This window comes from Centruroides sculpturatus, unplaced genomic scaffold (assembly GCF_000671375.1).
Source record: "Centruroides sculpturatus isolate CEXI.00-Female unplaced genomic scaffold, Cexi_2.0 scaffold875, whole genome shotgun sequence".
Classification (NCBI taxonomy): Eukaryota; Metazoa; Arthropoda; class Arachnida; order Scorpiones; family Buthidae; genus Centruroides; species Centruroides sculpturatus.
The window spans coordinates 57254-84618 of record NW_019385167.1 but is presented as its reverse complement, the minus strand read 5'-3'; the positions used below and the strand labels follow the sequence as shown (position 1 = coordinate 84618).

Here is a 27365-nt window from a genome sequence, read left to right as displayed (position 1 = left end):
AGTCCCAACCCTCTTCCACTCGTGTCGCCTCTCTTATAGCACAGGAAGGCAATCACCCATCCTGAGTAATTTTTCTGTTTGAACCATTTGTTTTAACAGCTGCAATTGAACTGCAAAGACCATTTAGCCTGATGATGTCCATTCAACACAGATGAAAATGTTTGCTTTTATCTCTAATTGGATTTAGTTTAAAGTCTGAGTTGATTGAATTATCTCATAGATGGTCTAGTCCGGTAATTTTCAACTGGTGTGCCACAAAAATTTTTTAAGGTTATTAATTAAATTATTTTCAAAAGAAGCCCAAAGAACAAATAGCGTACATGTCAAAATTAAAACCTTTGAAAAACTCGTATAATCAATTTAAATTGTTATAATAAATAAATATATACATAATGTAGTAAAAAAGATATATTCATAAGCAAAATTATATGTGCATAACACCAGGTTATTTCATTTAAAATGAAATTTTCTTTAATCTATAATTTGTCCATATTTAGTTCAAACTATTTTAACTCAGAAAAAGCGGGACATTGGGCAGATTTGTAAAGGCAATTATTGTGCCACTTTTAAATGTATATTAAGACTTAATGTTAATTGTTTTCCTTACATAAATAAAAATTATTAATTTAAATAACTATTGTTGTAACCTGCTGCTATTTTAATTAAGGAATAACGATACTGTTTTATTTAATTTGCAAAAAATTTAGATAAAAAGAATTAGATTAAGTGGCAAATATATGAAGATAGATTGGTTACAAACACAACTTTAAATCATATGATTTTTCCCACAGAAATTTAATATAGGTTCAAGTATGTCACGAGATTAAAAGAAAAAGTTGAAAAACGCTGGTCTAGTCGAAGAGTCCTGTTTTGTGTGCCAACTATGAGATAATTTTTGTAGACATTTTTTGCAAAAATAGGCTTTTGATACAAGTTTGGATGAAGAGTCATAAATTAAGTATTGCATGCAGTAACATGCTTCATTAGAAACTGTATTGGGAAGTGATTTGCCCAATGACAGAGTAGCAGTCAATATGTTGATTTTAACGATCACGGAAATCACTATATGAAAAATATCTTGAGTTATAGTATATTTGCTCTTGTTGTAATTGTGCGCACAAGATAATACTCTTAGCAATCACATTAAACTTTACTTTACAAATGATAATGCATATTTAATAAATTATCATTTCCTAAAGTAAAAGATGTTTTTGTTTCAATTTGCCCCCTCAATATGAGTAACAATATATAACTGCATATAACAATAACTATTATTACTATTGTTATATGCTATGCCACTCGATACAATAATGCCTACATTTAAACAATATTTATAGCAATTATTTTAAATTGTAAAATTTATAAAAAAATATATAATTCTTACTTATGCTAAAATATATACAGATTGCTCCATAAGTAAGTTAACCAAGATATATTTTTAAGAATGGGTAAAACCAGTATGAAATAACTAAATGTTGTTATTTGAAATTTGGCTGCTTGGTTGAATCGGAATCATAATTAACATTTGACTTTTCCAAACAATTTTTAATCCTTCTTAAAATAATAATAAAATATATCTCTATTAACCGACTTTCAGGCTCTTCTGTATAAAGGAGATGGAACTAAGTTGGTTCATGATTAATTTTAGAACTTATTCAAAATGATGGCGATATTTTTTTTTGTTTTTTAAACTATAAAATAATAAATATTCATAATATGAGGGTTATTGGAGATAATGAGCACAAACATTTAAAAAAATTTTAAATATATGATCACATCAATCAAATCAAATATGGCAAACTCCCATATAATTCCACAAAGAAATTACAACTAGTACTTGTACAAAATTCTAATTTTGTCGTCCAGAGTTACTGTATACATTTTCTTCTTCAATTTCAAGGCCTAAGTTTAAACTTGCGTAAAATCATAATGTGTATCTCAACAATGCAACTTCTTATAATACAGAACATATTCCCTGCATTGCACGAAACTCCACCATATAAATGGTGGAGTTTTGTGCAATTTAAAATTTTAATTGCAAATTTTAATTTTGCAAGAATTAAAATTTGCAATTAAAATTTTAAATTTTAAATAGAAACTGAAAACAAAAGTTTTCTATGTAAATGTACTATATATATATATATATATAAAGTTTCCTTAAATTCTGTAAATATCTGAAAATTTTTTTTAAAAAATGATTATTTTCTTGTAAAATATAGCATTTGATATATTTTTGTAAATAATTCCACAGATAACACCCAATTACACATGGTATAATTATTTACATTATAGTTATTTATTACTATAACGTAATTATACAATAATTTACTATAATACACTTCTTGGTCTAGCCTTGGTATATACTTGTGAGCACTATGTTGGCCTCTTTATTCTTAGACTTATTACACTGTCACTATCAGCAACATATATACAATAATTTAATATGTTGTATTCTATATTATAATCTAGAGTAATTATATATATTTTGTTTATCAAAATAATTTATTCCTATTCCAAATAATTTGTCTTTTCTAACAGAAATAAATTATTTTGATAAACAAAATATATATAATTACTCTAGATTACAACATAAAGTACACCAAGGCTCCAAGGCTAGATAAGAGGCGTGTATATATCAGTATCAAACTCTGATTATTTAATTATCTGATATTGATGGTGAGAAGGCCAAGATGGGCAGCCAATTGCTCCAGATATCTGGAATCAAATCTGGATGGGCCAAAAAACCCTAGGAATTTTTTTGGAGAGGCAGTCTGCCCATATATGTTGGGTCACATCCCTCACTACCTACCCATCCCAATGTGGGCCTGGACAAAAATGTACTGGTCTTGTTAAAATGAGGCCTTCTCCTCTTAGTGCCCACAGAGCAGAAAAGTTTAAAGAATATACTGTACGAAATGAGACTATGTAAGAAGTTTAGCAACATAAAAAGATTTACTAAACATTATATTATGTTGCACTGAGAACAAGCTTTGGAATTAGTTTATGCTTTTTCAGCAAATATTTTTCTAGTATAAGTGATTGCTTTATAATTAAACCCTGCACTTTTTTTAAAGTCAATATTATTGTTTGTATTAATAAAAATTTTAATTATAAAACAGCTAACTTTTATAAAATATGGGTTGTTTAATGTCTTATGTTTTCATTTCATTTTCATTGGCTGGTTATTTATTGATCCACCCTTATATATATATAAGTATAACTTAACAATTTAACTTAACCTTTTTGGAAAAATTCAATGAAAATTTCTATTAACTTATGTAGTTTAATACCCTTCTTATTGAGTTACAAGATAACTTAGAATTAAATGTAACATTCAATTCTATTAGAACTAAATGTAACATTCAATTCTATTATCAGATTCAACTATCTTCTTCTATCGTCTTAGAAAAGCTCATTACCTTTGATACAAAAACCCTCATATAACTGTTATATATCAATATTACTTAAATAATAAAAATATTGTGATTAACCTACACTCTGGATAGGCAACTGTCACATTTTTGAAGTTTTCTTATTTTAAGTAAATTCTCTTGCAGAATATCGGACGATGTGGACGAGCTTCTCGATGTCGAAGAACTGATGATAAAATCCGACATCTTACTTTGCCTATGAATTGCCCTCAAGGGAATGATTTCACTACAACGATCACACAGTTCGTTCTCATCGTCATCTCCAGATAAACTTCCCTTACAACTGTTACATATTTCATGGTTAGTATTACACGTTGGACGGAACTGCCGATGGAGTGGCGAAACGTAACTCCTCTGTTGGCAGATATTTATGTCGTCTATAGATAAGGAGCTGTACAGATTAGTCATGCAAATTTGTTAGCTGATTGTTAGTACACAGTAGGGTAATTAAAAGGAAAAGGATTAGAGACTTAGAGAGAAAAATATGGATATTTATCATTAAAAATATAGTCAGAATGATCCAGTAATTAATTTAGTAAATTAAGATAGGTCTTCTTAAAGTAAACTTATGAATTGTGATTTATTTACAAAATGATATTTGTATCTTGAGAATTTGTGCTATCACCACTTTAGCTGCACATAAATAGTGTCTTACAATGCTCCCATTTTAAATTATTGTAATTATGCCAATTATTACCTGAGAAGTATGCAATGTACACTAAATGATAGAATAACCATCAGAGTTGTCTTCCATCTGCAACAGAGAAAATATTTTGTGTTCTGCAGTTTGCAAAGTCAGAATCAATTGTCATTGTACAACTTCAGTGATCTGCAAGAGCCGTAGAATTGTTGCTGCTGTCAGAAAAATAATGGCAAGTATGTCATAGTGAGGGTAGAAAGAATTTAAGTATCAGTTGGATGCAGGGCCAGCCTGCCCATATAGGCAAACTATGCAATGGCCTAGGGCACTTGAATTCGAGGGGGAGGCATGGCGAAAGTACATGCATAAATTACAATAAATAATGAAAAAATAAATGTTTTTTTTTATCACAATCCTGTACTATGCTGTTTTATTACGTATTTGAATAAAAATTAGATACTGTATTTTACATTGGTGTTTTATATTGTTGCTAATTTTTTTTAAATGAGGCAACATCAAAGTCATTTGCCTAGGGTGCTGAGTTTGCTCGGGCCGGCATTGGTTGGATGCATGCCATACAACACAAGATGCACATGTCAAGAAATTATAGTGGGCAAATGTGAAATTCGTTGAAAATCGGACAGTTTTTCAACATTTTAAATGTACATTACAATATTCTTGGATAATGATCAGCATAACCACAATAATTTAATATAGCAGCATTTGTTTTTAAATATTTGTCATATAATATAAAAATTAAATATGATTCTTCTATCATCACAAAAATTTGAAACATTCTATATATATATTCTTGATGATAAATATACTCAATTACTTTAAAATATTAAGTACAGTATATAAATAATAATATTACGAACTACATTTAATTTGGTCAAATATTAATTCTTTATTATTATATTACATATTTTTTAATATGTTATAAGTATAATATTCTAAAATTAGAATATAATAAGTATTATTATGTAAAAAGATCATTTTGTATTTAATATGGAAATTAAAGGTAAAGGGGAATCAAGACACCATTCATCCTTAAATTTGCTGCCTTGCATTGGAAGTTGTTTACCGCAAATAATTTTTTTAAGTACATAATAAAAATTATTATTATACCTTCAATCATAAAACATGTTTAAATGAGTTTTAGAAGCTAACAATAATTAATTTTCTTTCATATATAAATTAATTTTTTGCTAAGATACAAATCAAGAAAAGAAAAAAACAGAAGTGAATGGAAATATCAAATATCAAAACTAAATCAACTGAAAATATGAAGAAAATGGGGAAAAATTATATACATATAAATTATATTTCCAATATTTCAACGATGTGACAGATATTTTTAATTATTTTTCTTCAGAATGGCTTAGAATTATTAAATGAACATTTTAAACAAACGTTTTAATCTTAATAACTCTGGTAATGTGATTTTAATAAAGTTAGAATGACTTAAAAATAAATACTTTAATGAAATAATAAGCATTCATGCAGATTTTGAGTTATTTCTTTTACTGAAAGACTTGAAAGAAGCGATAACATTTATCGTAATAACAAATTTAGACAACTCTTGGCTTGCATTTCGAATTACTACAAGCAAACTTGAATTATTTTGGGAAATGTAAAATGCAGGTTAAGGATTATAACAGAATTTTTCATTTAGTTCACTTTACATAATCATTAATTATCATGTTTTAATATAAATAGGCAGAAGTAGAAATATCATTATAAATTTGATTCCAACTCAAAGTTCGATTTGAATCTAATTAAAGTTATAACGTAGTAATGAAATAATTAAGATTAAAAATATTTAGCATACAGGGTCCAGCAGAAAAATGGGCAATTATAAATAAAAATATTCAGAAGTTAATAACCATATGTTTTGAAAATAATATCATGCAAATGATCTTCATTCATTCACAAACACTTTTCACATATTTGAAGTATGCCACACAGAGCAGTGCAAAGTATTCTCAAGGTATGCTGATTGCATGATGAATTTTTGCCTTAAAAGTTTCAATATTTTATGAACAAAGGATATGTTATGTGAAAATTGTCCAAAAAAATATTGAAACACTTAAAGAAAAAATTCATCGTGCAATTGACATAACCAAGAATATGTTGCACTGTTCTATGTGGGACATACTTTAAAGACGTGACGAGTGTCTTTGAATTATGTCCATGTGAACATATGAATGAGGGTCATTTACATGGTATTATTTTCAAAACATAAAAGGCAAACTACTGTATATTGTTTGAAATCTTTTATATAAAAATTCATTTAAAAATATTCAAAAAGTATCATGTTTCTCCAAGATTTTCACCGATGAATTATCAAATTAATTCCTTGACCAAATAGCCCCCGATCATCTGATCATCCACTCAAATTCAGTCCTCTCTGTCTTGTTTTTCAGACTTCCTCTCTCTTATAGGAGGTCTCAAAACTAATAGAATATTTTCCTTTCTTCCCTTTTTAGAAGAAAGAAAGTGTAGGAAAGCTCTTATCTTCTGGGAATACAGAAAAATATCATCTTAATAGATTGCCTGAGTTGCCGAATATCATCTGTTACTCCAAGAATCCGTTATATCGCAAACAACAGATTTCCCACACACCCAGGAAAATATCCATTATTCAAAAAAATTTCCATTTTTAACCTCTATATTTAAGAAATACCAATACTTGAAATTATTCAGTCTCGAGATCTCTATTCTTTATCCTATAGAAACACTTATATTTGTAACATATGTGTATATTATGCTGTATATGATTGCATATTATGCCAGATGTGTGTATGACAAAGCTGACAAAAACTGTACATAATGTAAGCATAAAAAAAGGCAAATTACATATGCTCATTAGCACTTCGCTTGACTTCACAATTTGTTAAAAACACTCATCCAACTTGGCTTCTTTCAATGCTGATTTTCTGTCTATTAAATACAACACCACTTGATATTAGCAATGTCATGACAATACAGCCTGTTCATTTATGCTGAAACTTGTCAGGAAGGTCTTTGTGACTTGAAAAGAGTCAACAGCCTCACTAAATTTTGGCACTAAACTCAGACCAGCAACTGAGTGTTCACTAGGTAATTCCTCCTCAATCATATCAGCCGGATGACTCTTCGTACAATTGTACATATCCCAAATGTAACAAGTTCATCATCAAACTCTACAAATTCCCAGAAACAAATACAGGTAGCCCTCAGTTTACACCTGCTCAATTTATGCTGATTCACAATAACGCTGCTGCGCAATTTGCTGTTTCATGGTATAATTCCCTGGTTTTCCCTATGCCAGTTGATTTTTGTTTCAGTGTTGACTTATTTACTGAGCGACAACATTGTACATTCGTTAAAAGAAAGATTTTTATTAAATATATTTATTTTTTCTGTTTAATATTATTGGGTATGTATACATTTGCATTAAATTAATATTAAAATACTAAACGTTTAGGTTCCCATGAGTCAAGTTATTAAACTTAACAGTCCAATAAATGTTGTTCAAATCCAGAGTGCTAACGAATGCAAATAGTTTGTATCCCGTATCAGTTCATTCAGGAAAACATCTTACGGCGCAGTAGTACTTCTGACGATCACAAATTATCGTTAGTGAGACAAAATCTACTTCTCGTTGGCCAGACGATATCTAACTCTCCTTAGCGAGACAAAATCTACTTCTCATTGGCCAGACTATATCTAACTCTCCTTAGCGAGACAAAACCGACTTCAGTTTTTCTGCCCAAACTGACCTTATATATGCTCTACGATGGCTGGCAATCGACCAATCAGTGTCTCTGCTCATCTGTAGCTCTATTTTAGGTTAGTGTATCCTTTCAACTATCGAAAGTTTGATGGATGAGCTTTGTGAGTTAGACAATGATTGAGAGCGAATTGCAAATGTAAAAAGGAGCATCATCGCACCCATTCAACCATATTCCGAAATTATTAATGAAAGAAAACAAAAATCTAAACAATTACAAATGGATACTTTTTTCCGAAAAATGTAAGAGATCCAAACTTTGAAATAATTGTTTTTCTTAAGAATTTTTAATAAAAACATTTCATTTTATTTTATCATAAAATATATTTTTAAAAATTAAATTTATAATATATGTATTTTTTATTATATTGTATTAATAAACAAAATTATTTGCTTATTTTTCACTTATGTAGAACCTAACCCTATACCCACTGTAAATATGGGTTCATTTTATGCCAATTCGATTTGCGCCGGCATTTGTAGGAACAGAACTGTGGCATAAACCAAGGGCTACCTGTATCCCAAATATTAACTAAACGTTGAAAAAAAGACGTGAAATTTACAATAAATTTGGGGTAGAAAAATTCCATTATTTCAAGTTATGAATCCACTAAAAGGAAGTAAAATTACATTAATTTGGTGGGAACTAGAAAAAAATCAGTTATTCTGAGAAATGCATTGTTTCACAATCTGTTAAAATGAGATTCTAGTGTATATCTCCTAAAGAAAGATCCTTATACAGTAAAGAATGTTTCCAGTTCACAGAATGTACAAGTTAAACTTTTTTCCACTTATTTAATTTAAAAATTTTTTATTTGTTTAACTTGGCTCTTCCCAAGACTAAATCCTGAATGCACCACTGGTTGTACATACTGTTTCCATGAATGTGTGAANTCTTGTAATGCAATGCATGTTGTTGCGAAGTCCTAATGTTTTGAGACTTTTGTATAGTTCGTATGATATGAATATGTGCAAGAAAGGATTACCAACACAAAAAGTACATTATCCATTCTCCATACACACTTTACATTATGGATGAGTTCTGAGTATTTACCAATTTTCTCAATGTATGCTTTTTGTATGTTGTGAGTATTTGGTAAAGCTAGGTCTATGAGATATGCAATTCTGTTTTGTTTGTCAACGAATGTGATGTCTAGTCCAATGTAATGGATTGTTTATCTGTGATTAAAGCTCTGTCAAAGTATATTTTGTGTGCATTGTTTTCTATGACTGTCTGAGATGTGTATTTGTAGCATGGTTCCTGGGAGTATAGTAGTTTGTGTTTGTGTGCAAGCTTTATGTATATCATGTTTGCTATTTGGTTATGTCAATGTAAATAGTCTATTTAGCACAAACATAACTCATTGACATAGCTCATGAGGTTATACAAACATCAGCTTCTTGTAATGCACAAATGACACTCGTAGGAAATGCCAATAATGTGGCATTTCCTACGAGTGTCATTTGTAAATATTGTGGTTTACATTATTATTATTAAAGTCAATTATTAGTATAAGAAAATAGTATTACAACATACAGTTCATTGGAACAAATAAACTTATGCATAATAAAACAAAAGTATTAATGTTTACCATCTGTTTTTATGTGCAATGATGTTCTAACAATTGCAAATAAAGTAGCATTAAACATAACTGTCCCATCACTATTGAGAGGCATATTCATTGATACCAATCTCTGAAACAGATTAAAGAAAATTTTACAAATTACAAATAAATTTTAAAATAATTAAATGAAAGGTACTATTTATCAAAAATAGTTAAAATAAAAATAAAAGATTTTTTCCAATCAATATTTATTTTACTAATACGTTATAACTTATTTTATCTAAACTGCTATTATTGTTTTAAATCAAAATTCAAATATTAATTTCATAACTAAACCTTTTATGATTAATGTTTTGCATCTGACATACTGATATATGTACGATATTTAAAAACTCATAAATATGTTTAAGAAATATTATGTTAATTGTTAGTGCTAATTTCTAGTTATTTTTAGTTTTAAAATACAAATTTACAATGTAACTTTGGAATATTGAAGCTTTGCTAAATGTTAATTAATATGTTATTAAATAATTAATGGCAAAAAAATCTTATTATTACACGTACCTTGATTTATCGCCACTTCCATCAGGATAAAATGGACCATGGATAAAATTTGGAAAATCTTTTATACTTTTAATATTGTTCATAAAATGTCTGGGAGATACATCTAATGAGTTAACCGGAGATATTTTTGAATGAGCATGAATAGCATTTAAGTGAGCGGCACGACTTTTAGCAGCAGACTGTTTCCCGCGTGACCACATAGTTCCAAACAACATGTGGTTTCTCTGGAATAAATTATTTCAATGTAACTACTAATTTTCGAGTAATGAAGAATTTTATGTCAACACAATTAAAACAATTTATGATATAAGTTTGTTAATCTGGCACCTATAGGACTAGAGTGATAACAGATTACTAAATGCCTTTGTATTTCTGCAAAATTCAATATGTTATATGCGATTTGAATGTTGCAAGGATATCTGTACATTTTTTACCAGTAAAAGCATTCAATCTGACACAAGCAAGATGCTTAACAAATAGAGTCTTTCTCATTCACATTGACTTTGGAATCACAAGCAATCTCCTGACATAGCAAAATGCATTGCTGCACTCCCCACCATTGCCTTGTTTTCCACCAGTGGTCTTAGTGCACCGTGTATTCAAATAAATTCTAATTTACAAAATTCTAGCATGCCAAATTATCATCAAACAATTCTGAATTATTGGCTATTTTTCTGAGGGTGCCAGATTAATGAACTTCTGTTATATATATATATATAAAATATGTAATATTGTATATAACATTATATTACAGGTAAAAAATATTAAAAATGTAAAAATTTATACCCTATGCATTGGTGTTACATCTTCACCATTATTATCAAAATTATCTTCTTCTAAATTACCAGATATTGCTCTACGTAAATCTGGTCCAGCTTCATGTAGCGTTCTTAATCCAGCCTAAAATAAAAAGAAGTTTTCATCTTATTTTTCAATGGAAATATAAACAAAATATATACATTCTGTTAAACTCTTACATTAACAGCAATATTAAGTAAATAAATAAGATATTTCTTTTATTATGGAAACTAAGATAGTAAATTAACATTTTTTTAAAAATTTTAATTAGTTATAAAAAAATTATTCTTTTCACTTGTTTATTGAAATAGTGTAATACTGTAAATTATATCATATTTTTATATCAACAATCCATATTTATGCAGAAATTTATTATTGCAAGTAAAATTTATGGATAAAGCCAAATGAACCGCCAAATTATCTGACTATATATAATATGGCTATGTAATTAAATATTAAACAATGCCAGGCTGCAGTTTTTTAGATCTCAATGCACAATGCTATTGATTTTAGTAGTGTCTTGCCCCTGTATATCAAACTTTTCCTGTTAACAAGTGTCATAACAGTCATATAACTCTGTTCAGGAGAAAATTTTGGATTGAAATAACGTGACTTCCAGTTCAAACTTGAAGTTTGTATATAATTAATTGCGGCTTCTGACTCCTAAGCTTTCCATATCTGGTCTCAATTTTCATCTATCTAATTCTGTTCTTGAAATTCAGGAAGAACAGACAACAGATGCCAGTGGAAATTCATAGCTTTGAAATTTTAAAATTACCTGGCAATTACCTGGGACCCTAAACCAGCCTTTTATAAGAAAATATTCCCCCTAAAAAATGTCTGAAGTCAACACTATACATGAGGTCCCTGTAATTTAAATTTGACTGGACTCCATGAAACTAACATGTCACTGTTGTTTAAAGCATTAAATAAACCTTTTACATTGCATTATTTAAATATTAGTTTATAAATTATCAAGTTTTTATTTACTTGTAATGCAACAGTTCCTGCTGCACCATCTTCTCCTGTAGCCTTCTCTCTGTCTTCCTTTCGTTTTTTGAAACGACGGAAATAATCTTGGATTAAGAAGGTTGCATAGAACTTACCAACTGTTACATCATCATCGGCTGAAATAAGATACGAATGAGTTATGTAAAGCTGTGTTTTTACTTTAAAATATTTTAATCAAATTAAAGTTAAACCAACCTCCAGCAGGTGGTACTACTTGATCTAATAATTTTGGATTTGTTCTTTTCCAAATCTTCTTAATAACAGCTCGTAATTCTTCATTTGCCTCGTCAATATTACCTATTAATTATAAAAACATTCCTATTGAATATTGTAAGGTATTTTGAATTAATTTAATATATAATAAAATAAATATGTTTTAAATAATCAGATATATAATTATAGTGGTGTTAGCTGGTATATACTACTCACCTAAAACTATACAGGACCAGAATCAAGACATAACTCAAAACAAGTTATTATTATGTTTTCCATATTACATATGTATCTATGTATGTATTTATCTGTGTTTAAGAATTTTCTATGTGACATGTGTTTAAATAGGCAGCTTCTTGTAATGCAATGCATGTTGTTGCGAAGTCCTAATGTTTTGAGACTTTTGTATAGTTCGTATGATATGAATATGTGCAAGAAAGGATTACCAACACAAAAAGTACATTATCCATTCTCCATACACACTTTACATTATGGATGAGTTCTGAGTATTTACCAATTTTCTCAATGTATGCTTTTTGTATGTTGTGAGTATTTGGTAAAGCTAGGTCTATGAGATATGCAATTCTGTTTTGTTTGTCAACGAATGTGATGTCTAGTCCAATGTAATGGATTGTTTATCTGTGATTAAAGCTCTGTCAAAGTATATTTTGTGTGCATTGTTTTCTATGACTGTCTGAGATGTGTATTTGTAGCATGGTTCCTGGGAGTATAGTAGTTTGTGTTTGTGTGCAAGCTTTATGTATATCATGTTTGCTATTTGGTTATGTCAATGTAAATAGTCTATTTAGCACAAACATAACTCATTGACATAGCTCATGAGGTTATACAAACATCAGCTTCTTGTAATGCACAAATGACACTCGTAGGAAATGCCAATAATGTGGCATTTCCTACGAGTGTCATTTGTAAATATTGTGGTTTACATTATTATTATTAAAGTCAATTATTAGTATAAGAAAATAGTATTACAACATACAGTTCATTGGAACAAATAAACTTATGCATAATAAAACAAAAGTATTAATGTTTACCATCTGTTTTTATGTGCAATGATGTTCTAACAATTGCAAATAAAGTAGCATTAAACATAACTGTCCCATCACTATTGAGAGGCATATTCATTGATACCAATCTCTGAAACAGATTAAAGAAAATTTTACAAATTACAAATAAATTTTAAAATAATTAAATGAAAGGTACTATTTATCAAAAATAGTTAAAATAAAAATAAAAGATTTTTTCCAATCAATATTTATTTTACTAATACGTTATAACTTATTTTATCTAAACTGCTATTATTGTTTTAAATCAAAATTCAAATATTAATTTCATAACTAAACCTTTTATGATTAATGTTTTGCATCTGACATACTGATATATGTACGATACTTAAGATAAAATTAATACATATATTTAATGAAAAAAAAAAATTTATATTTTCACCAATAAATTCTAATTTAAATAATTCTATATGTAAAAATTATAATTTTGATTTTAAAATAACTTGTAACCACAAAAAATAAACTGAAACATATACAGTAAGTTTTGTTTATTGTAATCATGAATAATGTTCAACCTCTGGTACTGACCAGAAGTGTGTTATCCAAGTCAAAAGTCAAGTTTTTTTAAATAGAACATATTTTTTAATTTATATTTGGATTAAATGCAAAACATACAATCATTTTGTCACTTACATTTTTTCTGAAATGCCTCCATTGACATCAAATAATTTTGGAAATGTGATAAACTCTTCTTGGTGATGAGTCATTCTGTCACAATAATTTTAGCTGGCTGAATATTCAGCATCAAAATATGTAAACATCAGGCTTGTGTTTATATTTTCATTTCAAATAAGTTTTCATTTTCACTATGACACTTATCAAATGTGTCATAGTGATCTACTATATGTAGCCATGTCCTATGAAGTTCTTCGAGCAACAAATTCTTTTTCGGAGTAGATTCTTAGATTGGTGAGAATGGTGCTCAGTTTAAAGACTGATTGAAAAATAAGCTCCAAAGTTCAGTGCCAAATAAACTACACCAGAAGAGTTTATAAAATAAAAATATTATGTAGCAGTAGTAATAATTTTTGTTATTTCGGCATAGATTACATATGGTTATTGTATCAACATTTTTATTACATTTTGCTTACATTGACAATTTATTAATCAAAATATTTTGTAATGTAAGATTTTCACAGTATCATTTTTCTCCATGCATCATATTTTCAAGGTTATTTTAAGGTCAGTGAAGGCATTTTCAGAAACTTATTTTTTTTACATTTAATGTAAATCAAAATAAATAAATAAAAGTACCATATTCTACTCAATAAATTCAACTGGGAGTTGAAAATATCACTATTTGATAGTACACCCAATTTACTTATCAAACTTTTTAGGATTTTTGATGAAACTCATTTCCCCTCATTTTAAAAGGGGTTTCACTGGGTGGTCTGCATCACTCTGTATATACATAATACCAGAAAATGGTTTGCATCATAGACTGTTCCTTCAAAAATTAATTAAACTATAAATAATAATTCTTAGCAATACAAAATATATATTTTTATACCTTGCAAGCAACTCTATGAGGACATAATTTTCCAAATCCAAGTGGTGGTGAGATTTTTCTTAATAATGTTACAACATCTAGATGTTTGATGCGACCTCTGAAAATATTAAAGTAAATTAAATCAAGAATAAATTAATTTAAATTTATTTTTGTTACATAATTTAAAATAATAATATCTGACATCTATAAAGTTGTAATTTTTTCAACAAATAAAACTTTAATTTTTCATCGATATAGTTCAAATGTTGCATTATTTCTCATCTGTTAAAGTACACATCAAAAGAAATAAATATTAAAAATGATTACAAATAAAATCAATTAATTTGCAATATATGATTTTATATAACAGTAAATCATAACCTGATTTAATTAGTTAATGCAAAACAATAGCCAAATTATTGGGCTATTTTTGGGTTATGTTAATGGGCTATCATTAATGTAGCCCAAAAACAGCTTGATAATTTGGTGTTAATATATGACTTTTATTATGGTAAAACTTAATTTTACATTAAAACCACTAAACGGTAATGTGGTTATAGCCAAGAATGCATGTTATTAGTCAGCTGAGGACTTAAAGTTACTAAAGATAAATCGCATTGTGGATTTCAGCCACAAACTATCACACAAAATTTTCTTAGGATACTTTTTAATGTTACCAAAAAATTAATATATACATCTCTCACCATAAGTAATGAGACAGTAGGATGAAATTTCAATCAATTTAAATGGCTGCAGACTTTCTATCATTGGCTCTATCGCAGATTACACTTTTAAGTTAATGGTTCTGTATACTTTAATAACCTAACCTAACCTAAGGTATTATCAAAGCTATTTTATTGAGGTCTATGAACATAAACAATGATTCTGTAAATCTTATTTCTCATATAAACATTTTCAATAATTTTGACTCCATAATTATTTTACTTACTTAGCATCTGGATCATATTCAGACCAAAGTCGAACAAATTCATCTAAATGATGAGGGCCAAGAATTGACCAATCTCTTGTAAGATAATCAAAATTATCCATAATGACAGCCACAAACAAGTTGATAATCTAAAAAAATTTACAATTAAATCATTATATAATTATTTCAAATATAAGATACTAAACTAATTCTTGATTAAAATTGCTATATATATATATAATTATAATGTGACATTATTCTATAACAGTCACATGTCATACAGAATATATCCATTACTTTCACATATAATATTTATGTATACTGTAAGTAAATAATATATTATATTGTATGTATTATACATATTTACATATAATGTAATATTATGTATAATGTATCGGTGTTTTTCAACTGCCATGTCTACTTAAAAGTTTTCCCAATCCACAGAAATATATTTGAGCATATTGATGCTAGTGCAGTTGAATACGAGTGACATTTAAATAGTAGTCTAGAGTTACTGTAGGCACTTTGTTACAAGCTGTAACTCTAGATAAGCCTATAGAAGCATAATTCATAGCCACACACATAATTACTGGTCTGTGTAAAATTATTCATAATTTTATGGTTCTGTTATAAGAAAAAGGTTCAAAAACACCATAATATGCAGACAACAAAATTTATACTATAAAAAAGGAAACAATGCAATAGTATAATCTACAATTATTTCCAAGTGTTATTTTTAGTTGATCACATTATAATTTTGAAAAGTATTGAAATCATAAATAATTTATGACTTCAATGTGATATAATTGTAGAGTGTCCCTTAGAACGAAGACTGCAAAACTAAAAAAAAAAAAATAGACAAGTCCGCTTGACAATAATTTGGGACTTTTAATTCTTTCTCATTGATGAGTCACAATATATACATAGGATACAAACTATCATGTGAGTGACAACCTACGATGCATAACAATAACAATATAAATCTTCACGCGATACACATTCCCCTTTCTTTCCTCCTCTCTCTTCAGGGGCTCCTCGGCATGCGACAAATTGAAAGGTGCATAAACAAAATAATAATAAAAAAAACATATACGCATGACAGACTTTTTTGAATGTGTATAACAAATAAAAAAAACTAATGGGCTTGGATGAAGCTTCCTCTAATGCTCCTTTTCCTAAGTATGTTCTCATCTCATCGGCCTTTTCCCAATCCTGGGTCCTCTCACACTACTCCTTTCCAGGTCATCAGATTGCAGGATGTGCCACTGTCCCTTTGTCTGAAAAATGTCTTTCAATGCTAACCCTCTCAATTTCATATAGTTTACAGGTAGCAAAAACAAAGTGAAAAAGTCCCTTCTACACACAGATCCCAACTTTTCATACTATGCCAAGCAGATATCTTTCCCATGTGACTTCCGCTAGCCAATCCGGTTGCCAACATAATGTAAACTGGAAAAATATGGTACCATGAACAAAAACAAAGCAGTCAAGGGAAAAACCAAAACACAAAATAATACATTGTCACAAAGCACTACACAATTATAAAGTCTAAAAAATTAAAAGCAAATTCAGAAGTATGTGTGGGGAAGTTCTCAATAGCTTATCGAGTTCTCCATGCATATAATAAAGAAAATGTATCCAATAAAATAAACATGCTCTATGGCTCCAATGAAAGAACCAAAAGTTTATTTCACAGTTTTAAGTTCAACTCAAGATACACTACTATCATAATAGATTAATTCTATGGTGATTTTTTCCATGCCCACTCTTCATGACATATACAACCCAAGAACAAAGAGGAAAAAATTCACACTTTGCTACACTTCAAGACCCATTCTCACCATGTCTTTTCTTCTCGCTCGCAAAACCAAAAGTATCATTTCTGTCCTACAGACCTGAACAAGGATTCTAGATCCGGGTCCCTCTGATGTCATCAAGACCTTGGGCTTGGATTCTGCTGCTCGACCATTCCAACTGCGACAAACCCATTTGGATATATAAAAGGTTGATGAACAAAACTATGTGGTCTTAAGACCACATATGTTTATTTAATGACCTTTTCAAACTGTTGTAATTTGGAAAAGTTATCAAACTTTAATACTTTAATAGCAGAATTAAATACATCTAAGTTCTATATTTTATAACTACATAGATTTTTTTATATTTTTTGATTGCAAGATTTTGACAGTATCTATATAAAAAGGTTAGTAGCAATATGAATGTTAGCAGTTGGAAATCCATCAAATAAACACACTTTTTTTAATATTATTGTTAAATTATTTTAAAAAGCTAACTCTGTACTTTTAATTATAGTTGATGTTATAAGTTATTAATCTAAGTTAAGAATTGGCATAAGTAAGTTATGTAAAGTTTCACAGTAATAAATTAAGGAAAAAGATGTATGATAATTTTAATATTTATCAAGAGATAGATAATTTAACATCCAAAGCTTTACAGTAAAATGAAGAAGTTTATTTACATCTTATATAATAGGTAAATATGTACATGGATGTGTGTATATTTATAAAAATAAATATTTTAAAAATTAAAAAAAGAAAAAACTTAGAAACTTACTAAAAATGAGCAAAGAACATAAAAAGAAACAAAATAAGGAATAGCAAAAGGTGATCCACAAGGTTTGCCAGCATCCTCTGAAGCAGGATCACATAAAGGATCCCTGTCTTTTGAACAAGCCATCATAACTTCTTGCCATGCCTCTCCAGTTGCACACCTACAACATTTCAAACTTTCAATTAATAATTTCTAGCAAAAATAACTCCATAATTATAATCATCATATTTCATTGCTTTTAAATTTATAAATATATTAACAAATATTTTTTTAAAAACTTAAAATTCAACTTTGAAAGATTTCTTGTTAAACTAAAACATTCAAACAAATAAATCAACTTTCGAACTTGTGTCATTGAAACTAAGGATAAAAAAATTTTGAAAATATATTTCTTATTTAAGTAGAAAAAGACTTCATTTAGTTCCACAGAATTTTTGCTATTATGAAAATATAAAGTCTATAATGAATAACATAATATTGAGATGTGTTAATAATGACGCTACTTAGAACGTTCAATGAATTTCTTACTATCTTTGTCTTCTCTGTTCTTTCTTTGTGATTGATTTGTCATAATTGGTTAGAGTTTGTCTTTAAACTTATATGCCTGAATGTATCTTCTTAATGAAAGTTAGTATGTCAGAACAGAAGTGAAACATTCATTGGTGAAGGAGAAATATATAAAGAGAAAATAAATAATCCTTTTGGTTTTCATTGAAATAGAAAGAACTGAAGCTTCATGGAGAAAAAAGGATATCAGAAAGGCAGAAAATTTCAGATAAGCAGCTCCTCAACAATAATATAAATTATGTACATTGACAAAAATACAGCAATCAGTAGGAAGAGAAAGTCGGTATATTCGAGGTAACTAACTAACTAATCTCAATAACTAATCCTCTTTTCTCCCCCTTTTGTCTTTATTCACATAGTTTCATAATTAATTTAGATTTAAATTATAGAATTAAATTTAATTATGCAATCATGTTAAAAATTGTAATTGTCAGAATACATATTTTACATGTGAATTTGAAATGATTTGCTTGTTGAATTTACATTTGTGCATAATTATTTTTAATAAAAAAATTATGTACAATTGAATATGCTTTAAGCACATAAATTGTATAAATATTCATGTGCATAATGCATAGAATATTCTCTCTGATATTTAATCCAACTTACAATCAATACAATTGATCACTCTAATTTTTCAAGTAACAAATAATGTTTTTAAAATACTTCAAAGACCAAAAATTACAGCAGAAATAAAATTATTATTGTTAAAGGAAATCACAAAGGAGCAGGAGCATTTAATGTATAATAATATTGTAAATCTCATTTTTTTTCATGACAGAATAAATTTATTGACATATTTTTGTACACATGCACTTTGATTCATAATGTTCAAAAATAGATAAAAGACTATATTAAGCAAGTTTACAATAATTCCTTATCAATAACCGTTCACACCATTTTAACTTTTACAAAAAATAAAATGTCTTTAGATTATTTAAATTTTTAAAACTTATAGTTTTTACTCCATAATTACTATGACCGGACAGCCAAAGCAATTAAGGCATCAATTTACAGCTCTGGGAAATCTGGATTTAACTCCAGGCAGTGGTAAAAACCCCAGGAATTTTTTGGAAGATGTCTGTCCTTGATACATCAGACTCTATCCCTAACCACCCCGAACATCCATCACAAGTCTGCCAAACTCATGACTGGTCTGATAAACTCCCTCTTAGTAACCACAAGATAGAAAGAAAAAAGAACTGCATAATTATTAGAAATAAACATTTAAATACATAAGAGGAGTAGTTTCTTTAATTATAAATGTTACATTTATAACCTATAGAGAATTTGTACATAGTTTCAAATTTTTCCTTTTTTTTTTTTAACCTTTTTACTAACACAAATGAAAATTTTTCATGCCTGCTATTTTCAGTAATACCATCCTCTCCCAAGAATTTCTCATATTTATAACCCTGAACATAGTCTATCGCCAGGCTTTACCAAACAAGAACCAATCCTCCTGTTGAAAAATTTAATTAAACAAGTTTGTCACTAACATTTTTAATTTAATATAATCCTTTTTAATAAGTCTAAGCTTCTCATTCTCTTAAGATAAAACTTGTGTATCATTTTTGTCCCTTAGGTCCTATAATAGGGGTTTATACCTTTAGTTTTAGTAAAAATATTGATTTGTTTGAATGTTATATTCATAATCATCATCAATTTGCTGTATATATTTTGTATTCAAATTACATTTAGCTAAAGAGATTTTACTCACAGAATTATTATGTTATTAATTTATAATTAAAGTATAAAAGTTATATATTAATCACAATAAAATAAATCATACATTACCTGAAGAGTACAACCACAGCCTGAGGAAATGTCTGAAAGTTATTATTCCGATGAATTTCCGTATCAGATTGTAATATAATTTTACCAAATGTCTGAAAGAGAAAGAATTTATGTAAGTGATTTCATTGTTGCAGATATTATTGAATTCAAATGTTTAAATTAAACTATACAACATTAATATTTGTTTATTTCTATTGTTATATGCTTCATAACATACATATGGTCAATAGTGTGACATATGTTAANAGAGAAAGAATTTATGTAAGTGATTTCATTGTTGCAGATATTATTGAATTCAAATGTTTAAATTAAACTATACAACATTAATATTTGTTTATTTCTATTGTTATATGCTTCATAACATACATATGGTCAATAGTGTGACATATGTTAATGCATGACAGTGGAGTTAGTATATGCTTCATAACATACATATGGTCAATAGTGTGACATATGTTAATGCATGACAGTGGAGTTAGTACACAAATGATTTAATTTTAAAACTTAAAAATTTTATTTTTATTTATAAAAATGATTATTATAATAAATATTTAACTTACCTGCATACCAATTACTGCATAGATAAAAAATAATAGCACAATGAGTAGAGCAACATAAGGTAGAGCCTATAAATATAAATAAATATTTAAACAATAATATATTAATTCTCATTATAAAGATTAATTGATATTTGTTATACTATACTGGCATGTTACTTTTCATTGTAAATGTATAATAAAATGTCTTTTAATTTCAGATTTAATTAATTAGTTAGTATGTTAGTTTCAAGAAAACGACACTTCTTACTCAGATATAAAGGTTTAACTTGGTATTTACTTATAATAATGCATAGATAGCCATCTAAGAAACCAGGAGCAGACTGGCCACAGGAAACTTCTGGCAAATGCTAGAATGGCTGTGCCAAAATGGGCCAGTACTGTTAGAAATTGTATACATGAAAGTATTGTTTGTCAAAATTTTCAAGTATTACTTATTAGTTAATTCAAATGTAACTGATTATACAAATACTTTTTGGTTTGTTTTATTTTACCACCCCTTCACCCAATTTTTTTGCATACTAGTATCTGACACTATTAGTTAGTAAAGTGGCCTAGTGATTCTGACATTTCCAGACTCAAAATCATGTCCCAATCTATATTTATCAGAAACACAATAAAAACAAAACTAAAAGTTGGAACCCCTAAACACCTCTGTGCATAAAAGAACACTGATGTGGCTGTACACCAAAGTATATATGTATACAGTGATGACATTCGAAATATTTAACAAAGGGTTCGCTAACAGAAAATTTTTCCTTAACAATTTTTTTTTCGCTCAAATGGTGCATCGGAAGGCTCTAGTTTAGTAGTGTTACAGAGTATAATACGTATATTTTAATATTTTTAAAAGAATCAAACCATTGAGAAATGTTACATGTGTTTAACAAGGTTCGGAAAACTTTGAAAATGTTAACAACGGGTTCGGCCGAACCTGTGCGAACCCGCTGAATATCACCACTGTATGTATATATATATATATTTTATTTTAATTTCTATATAGTTTCCTTTCTTTCCTTTATCTATTGTTTGTCCCTTCTAGAAATTTCCTTTTCAACCCTTTCTTCTTGGGTGGTAGTGACTAATTTCTTGGAACAAAAGAGAAGAATGTGGACTGAGGGCGATGTGTATGAACAACGATCAGTCTTGGCTGGGACTCCTGAAGGGATAGGACAGAATGAGTAGATTCTCTAGTGCATTTCAGCAGCACATAGAGAAGAAGTCAGATGAAAGAATCAAGAAAAATTCAATCGAGAAAGATTATTGAGCTCCAAGATTTCCATCAAAGTGAACCGAGAAGGAATAAGAACTATCAAACAACTCCAAGAGAGCAAGTGTTCTGGAAATTCACCACCCCAAGATCATCACCAGTATTTGGGTACCCACTTTCCTCTATCCCAAGGCTGCCAAACCCAGGACCTGCCAATGCATTTGAATTTGCCCACCCACAGTAGTGGTTGGCTGTCACCATGCGCGATGTCATGCTATCAATAATGGTGATTGGCCACGTGATTGATCGATTGGTCGAACGCGGAATGAACTATGACTTGAGTCACAACCTTACCACTATTAATACCTAACCTATGCATTTATTACACTTGTTCTATTAGTTTTGAGTCAACTTTTGTGTATTAAAATTAAATTGCTGGGTGCTTCTTCAGATTGTTGTTTGAATAGTTACGTATACATAAATTTAGGTTACGTTAGGGAAGACTTCCCTGCAATGTGTAATCTTGTTTTGTAGGTTTTAATTAGATTTGGCTCAACATATATTTGCGAAAAGGTTTTTTTCTACTCTACACTATGTAAAAAATAAATACCGCAGTTCTTTAACTGTGTCTCATATTTCAAACCAGACATCAGATTTGTCATTAAATATTGAAAAATTATTAGCTAATAAGCCCCTTCATAGGTCTCATTGATGTATTTTTTATTAGGTATTATTAAAACGTGTGCAACTTAAAGCTTTGTTTGATTCAAATACTTATCCATTTATAGAAGAATCATGAGTGTAAGCAAGTATGATTTACTAGGTGGCCCACTGGCTGACATGTATTGAAATTATAGCCCACCTCCAAAATGAATTGGGCAGCCCTGCTCTATTCTATCATTGGTTTTTGATTTTTAAATTCTTCCTCACTTAGTTGTAAGTGCATAGTTATAGTTTATATTATATGTGCTGCAAATATATTGCAGATGGGAATTTATTGTGTCACAAGTGTAGAACTGATAAAAACCTGTTATAAAAATTGTAGTACAGCTCATATTATACATTTGTACTGGGACAGAGAATAGCTGGCATCCTAAAGAAAACCTATCTACTTCACACAAAATAAAGATATTTATTATATAAAATCATATCTTGTATCTCAATTTGCACCTATCATCACACTGACACGTACAAAAAAGTATATAATGGAATATTTCTTTTATGTTACAATTTTCATTGAAATATTGAAATATAAGATCTCAATCCTTCGTTAATTTTTCAAATTGTTTAAACAACTTATAGAATTAATCCTAGTGCTTAAAAATAGTTTTACCCAACCTCTACTAAAATATTTATAATTTTTCAAGCAAAGTTTAAGCAAAGGTAAGAAATAAAATTCTCTAAACTTACACATAAAAGTGTAAATTATTACACAAATTCACTTTTCTCGATCTTATCTATATGCGATATGATTTCATCAGTAATGGTTGTAGATGTGACACTTGTTCATTTCTATATATAAAATTAAACTGTCAATTATAAAGCTTCTAGAATGTTCCATTGCCTGTTATTGCCTGGATGGGCAATAAACCCAGTGGGAGAGCAGGAGAGAGTATGTATTGACTTGTGGTTGAGAGAGAGACTCTCTTTATTTTCAGTACAATTACGGGAAGAACATGAAGGCAACCAGCAACACAAGACTGTGTAAAGGAAGAGTTATGAAAGTTATGAAAGTCAATGAACTCTGCTCCAATCAACGAGATGACCCAGAGAAGACAGTGATTATGCAACACAAAAGTTTGAGGAACTTCTCAAATACTAGTACATCCTCTGTCGTGTTTTCAATTGTCTACTGATGGTATAATTCTCGTGTAAGAAAATTTATGGCTTAGAAAAATGCGTAATTGTTGCAAAAAGAGGAAATGTCTGAGTGTAATGGGAACCTAAAGCATTGTAATGTATTTGAATACCATCTGAATATCGTGCATATCAAATTTGATTTTAACACAACTTCATGTTAAGAAATTAAAAACTTACATAGCAGTTGAGAATTTCAACCAAAATTATTCTATTGTAGGATAATTGGTCACTTTGTAAAATAAAAAGTTCAACACTTTGTAGAACTATTCATCATTTTCAGACTCTTCATCAGTTTTTTATGGTTTCATGATTTTTTGGTTTGTTATTCTTATGCTTTTTGACATTTTGAATAATTTGCTTTAAGAACATAAGATAACTTAGAATTCTTTTCTTCTCATTTATTGTAACAGATATATAGCATAGTTCATAGAGAGCTATATATCTGGTCTTATTTTTCTTGTAATTATTTCAAGATTTATTCTTTTAGCAAACTATCAATAGATTTGTTCTCATCAGAAAGTTATTCCCCTTTCCTCAAAGTAGATTGAAAAAGAGAAAGCAACTCTTCATTTATATGTTAATTTACTTTCATTCAAGAATTTGATTTTCCTTTAATAAATTAAAATGGATCTAATATTATAACTTATAATTATTTTTCATTACTTTTTTCAATTCATCCATTGATTTATGCACTTGTGATTCTTATCCAAACATTTATAAGAAAGAAAATTGTATAGTTCATAATTTCTAGGTTTTTTTCTGTATTTTATGTTTCAATTAAACTTAATTAATGAAATAAGACAAATGATCTGTGTTAAAATTGCAATAATATATACAATTATTATATACTTAGAAAAAATATTAAAAAATAAAAATGCAAGAGGCAACAATTATGTTAAGGAAGAGTTCTATCTAATTTAGTGGTATGTCGCCTATGCAAAGTATATTTTCGATGTTCTGCTATACAATAGATTAGCAAACTCAACATTGCCCCAATATAGAAAGTTCTAGTGTTAAAGGCATCATTCTTAAAAGGGATTTTATACAACTTCAATTTTTTCAAAATATTGTAAAGATCACTATTCCCGTAATAAGCTCTTAAATTCAAAGTTTATAAAATAAATTTTAATCATTTCTCTAAGTTACATAACAGTCTATACTGTATATATTTAAAATATGGTTATTCAAGAATAAATATTTTGCATGTTCATATTCATAAATAAGAATGTCTATTGTTTACAAGTGTTTGTATGTATCACATACATTCAGTTAAAAAATATACATATAAAAATATTACCTGAAATGATTTAATAAAAGTCCAAAGAAGAGTTCTGATTCCTTCTCCTTTGCTGAGTAATTTTACTAGACGCATAACCCTGAATAGCCTAAAAAAGTTAATGCTGAAGCCAACTTTTTGTGAAGGCTAAAAAAATAAATAAAAATAAATATATAATAAGCTATATATTTTATTAATTCATTTAAAAAAAAACACACAAGTTCAATAAATTATTACTTAGAGTGTTGACATTATTAATATATTGAAAATAATTATCTCAAAGATCTAAATGTTTAGAACACAAATCAAAAATAACTGTCACATTATACATTTTTAAACTATGGGAAATTCTAATTTATTATTGGGGTTTCTGTAATTGTTCTCCTTTATACTTAATGGTGCAGACATCAACTACAAAGACATAGTAACTCCCTGGAACAGACATGGAGAGCCTTGATGGAAATCTAGGATACAGGAGTACATTGGCCACAATTGACCAATCAGAGTGCAACATCTAGTATTTAAATGTTTCCAACGAATGTGATGTTCCAAATTTTGGAAGAAACGATTCTTTCTGAGAAGTTATTCTACATTCAAAAAATGAACATAACCTGATGACAAGGGCTTAGACTACCTAAAACATTTATTTAACAGATATTTGCTGGAGTTTGGATACATTATATCTTTTAGTAGCTTAAAAAGTTTTAGGATTCTTTTTCTTTGTGAAAAAAACAGTGAAATGGTGACCTATCTGGACATGCTACAGCAGTATATGTAACTCCTGTTGGAAGATCATCAGCTTAATGTAGTGTTTCAACAAAATGGCACACCACCAAATTGAGCTCTTATTGTCTAACAATTTTTTTTTGCATGCATTTTCCTAAATACTTGTGTAAGTATGCCGATTTGAGAGGGGAAATTTTACTCCCTTGTCAGGAATGACCTAAGGCCCTTGCATATGTGGGTGGTGGTTTCTGGAGGAAGAAGATAAGTGTTAACAATAAACCGTTCATTTTGTCAATATATGCTTATATCTATCTATATGACAATCCAAAGATTTTGGAGTTCCATTGGGGTTGTTGTATCCTTGAAGTTTCTCTTGTCTTGATGGGGCAGCCCCAGGGCAGCAGCGTTCAGAGTATAAGACTTGCACAAAGGATGACAGAAAGCCAGACATCTCTTGGTGATGACAGAGGAGGAACTCTTGGCATGAATGGGAAGATCAAACAGACAGATGGCCCTCATCTTTCCTCACATGGTCATTTTATACCTTTTACCCCCTTTATTCTTCTTCCCATTCTTTGGGCTTTCCCCTCTTGCTCCCCTATTGGTCTCTTACCTGTCTCCAGGTGGAATTCAAGACCAGTTGGGTTGCAAGAAAAGTCTGCTTGAGATGCTTTATCCAACACCATCCGTTCAACTCTGTTCACGACTTACCGATGACTAAGACACCAGCAAACATATTGTGTCTTGTTGCTTCCTTTTCCTTATTGCATTTTAAACAATTTCCTTTTTCATTTTCTTTTGTTCTTTGATTCATCTCCTTTTTCTCTATCCTTTATGAGCAACAATGTCAATGTCAAGTGTCACTGGCTCGACACGTATGTAACTTGTTTTTCATTGTTAATTTATTAAATTATACCTTTGCTTATTAAATGCAAAATATTTCTGGGCCTCACACTTTGTTGGATTCAATGGAGTTGACTTCTCTGTTCTCCACACTTACACCACTCAATTTCTTCCCTGTGAGGATAAACAAAGAACATCGTTTACAAGATTCTCATAACTTCCCTCTGTGAATTTTCATTCAGAATTGATACTGAAATAGAGAGTTATGTGAACCGCCGGGGAGGGTGTGGGTCTCCCGATCCGGCAACAGGTCGTTAAACCCTTCTCACTGGTCAGGATGGATTAAATTTTTAACCTTTCCCGCGGTAACGGGATTAAATGCTTCGGGTCGAGTGGCGGAGGGAGGAGTGCGTCGGTAAGATGACCGGCGATATACGAGTAAAGATGACACCACTTTAACAG

At 29.2% G+C, this 27365-nt stretch overlaps 1 protein-coding gene across 1 annotated transcript in view; it reads right to left on the bottom strand.

Moving 5' to 3' along the window:
* The window catches only part of LOC111635672 (voltage-dependent L-type calcium channel subunit alpha-1C-like), a gene marked incomplete at its 5' end in the record, with an annotated part of 82050 nt that overhangs the window by 4327 nt on the left and 50358 nt on the right, over positions 1-27365 (bottom strand). Inside the window, 12 exons of the mRNA XM_023380702.1 lie at positions 3496-3822; positions 9976-10199; positions 10762-10875; positions 11764-11900; positions 11980-12081; positions 13050-13152; positions 14590-14686; positions 15518-15645; positions 18071-18227; positions 20432-20523; positions 20992-21057; positions 25356-25481. Coding sequence (XP_023236470.1) covers positions 3496-3822; positions 9976-10199; positions 10762-10875; positions 11764-11900; positions 11980-12081; positions 13050-13152; positions 14590-14686; positions 15518-15645; positions 18071-18227; positions 20432-20523; positions 20992-21057; positions 25356-25481 — 1673 coding nt within the window. The remainder of the gene's footprint in view (positions 1-3495; positions 3823-9975; positions 10200-10761; positions 10876-11763; positions 11901-11979; positions 12082-13049; positions 13153-14589; positions 14687-15517; positions 15646-18070; positions 18228-20431; positions 20524-20991; positions 21058-25355; positions 25482-27365) is intronic.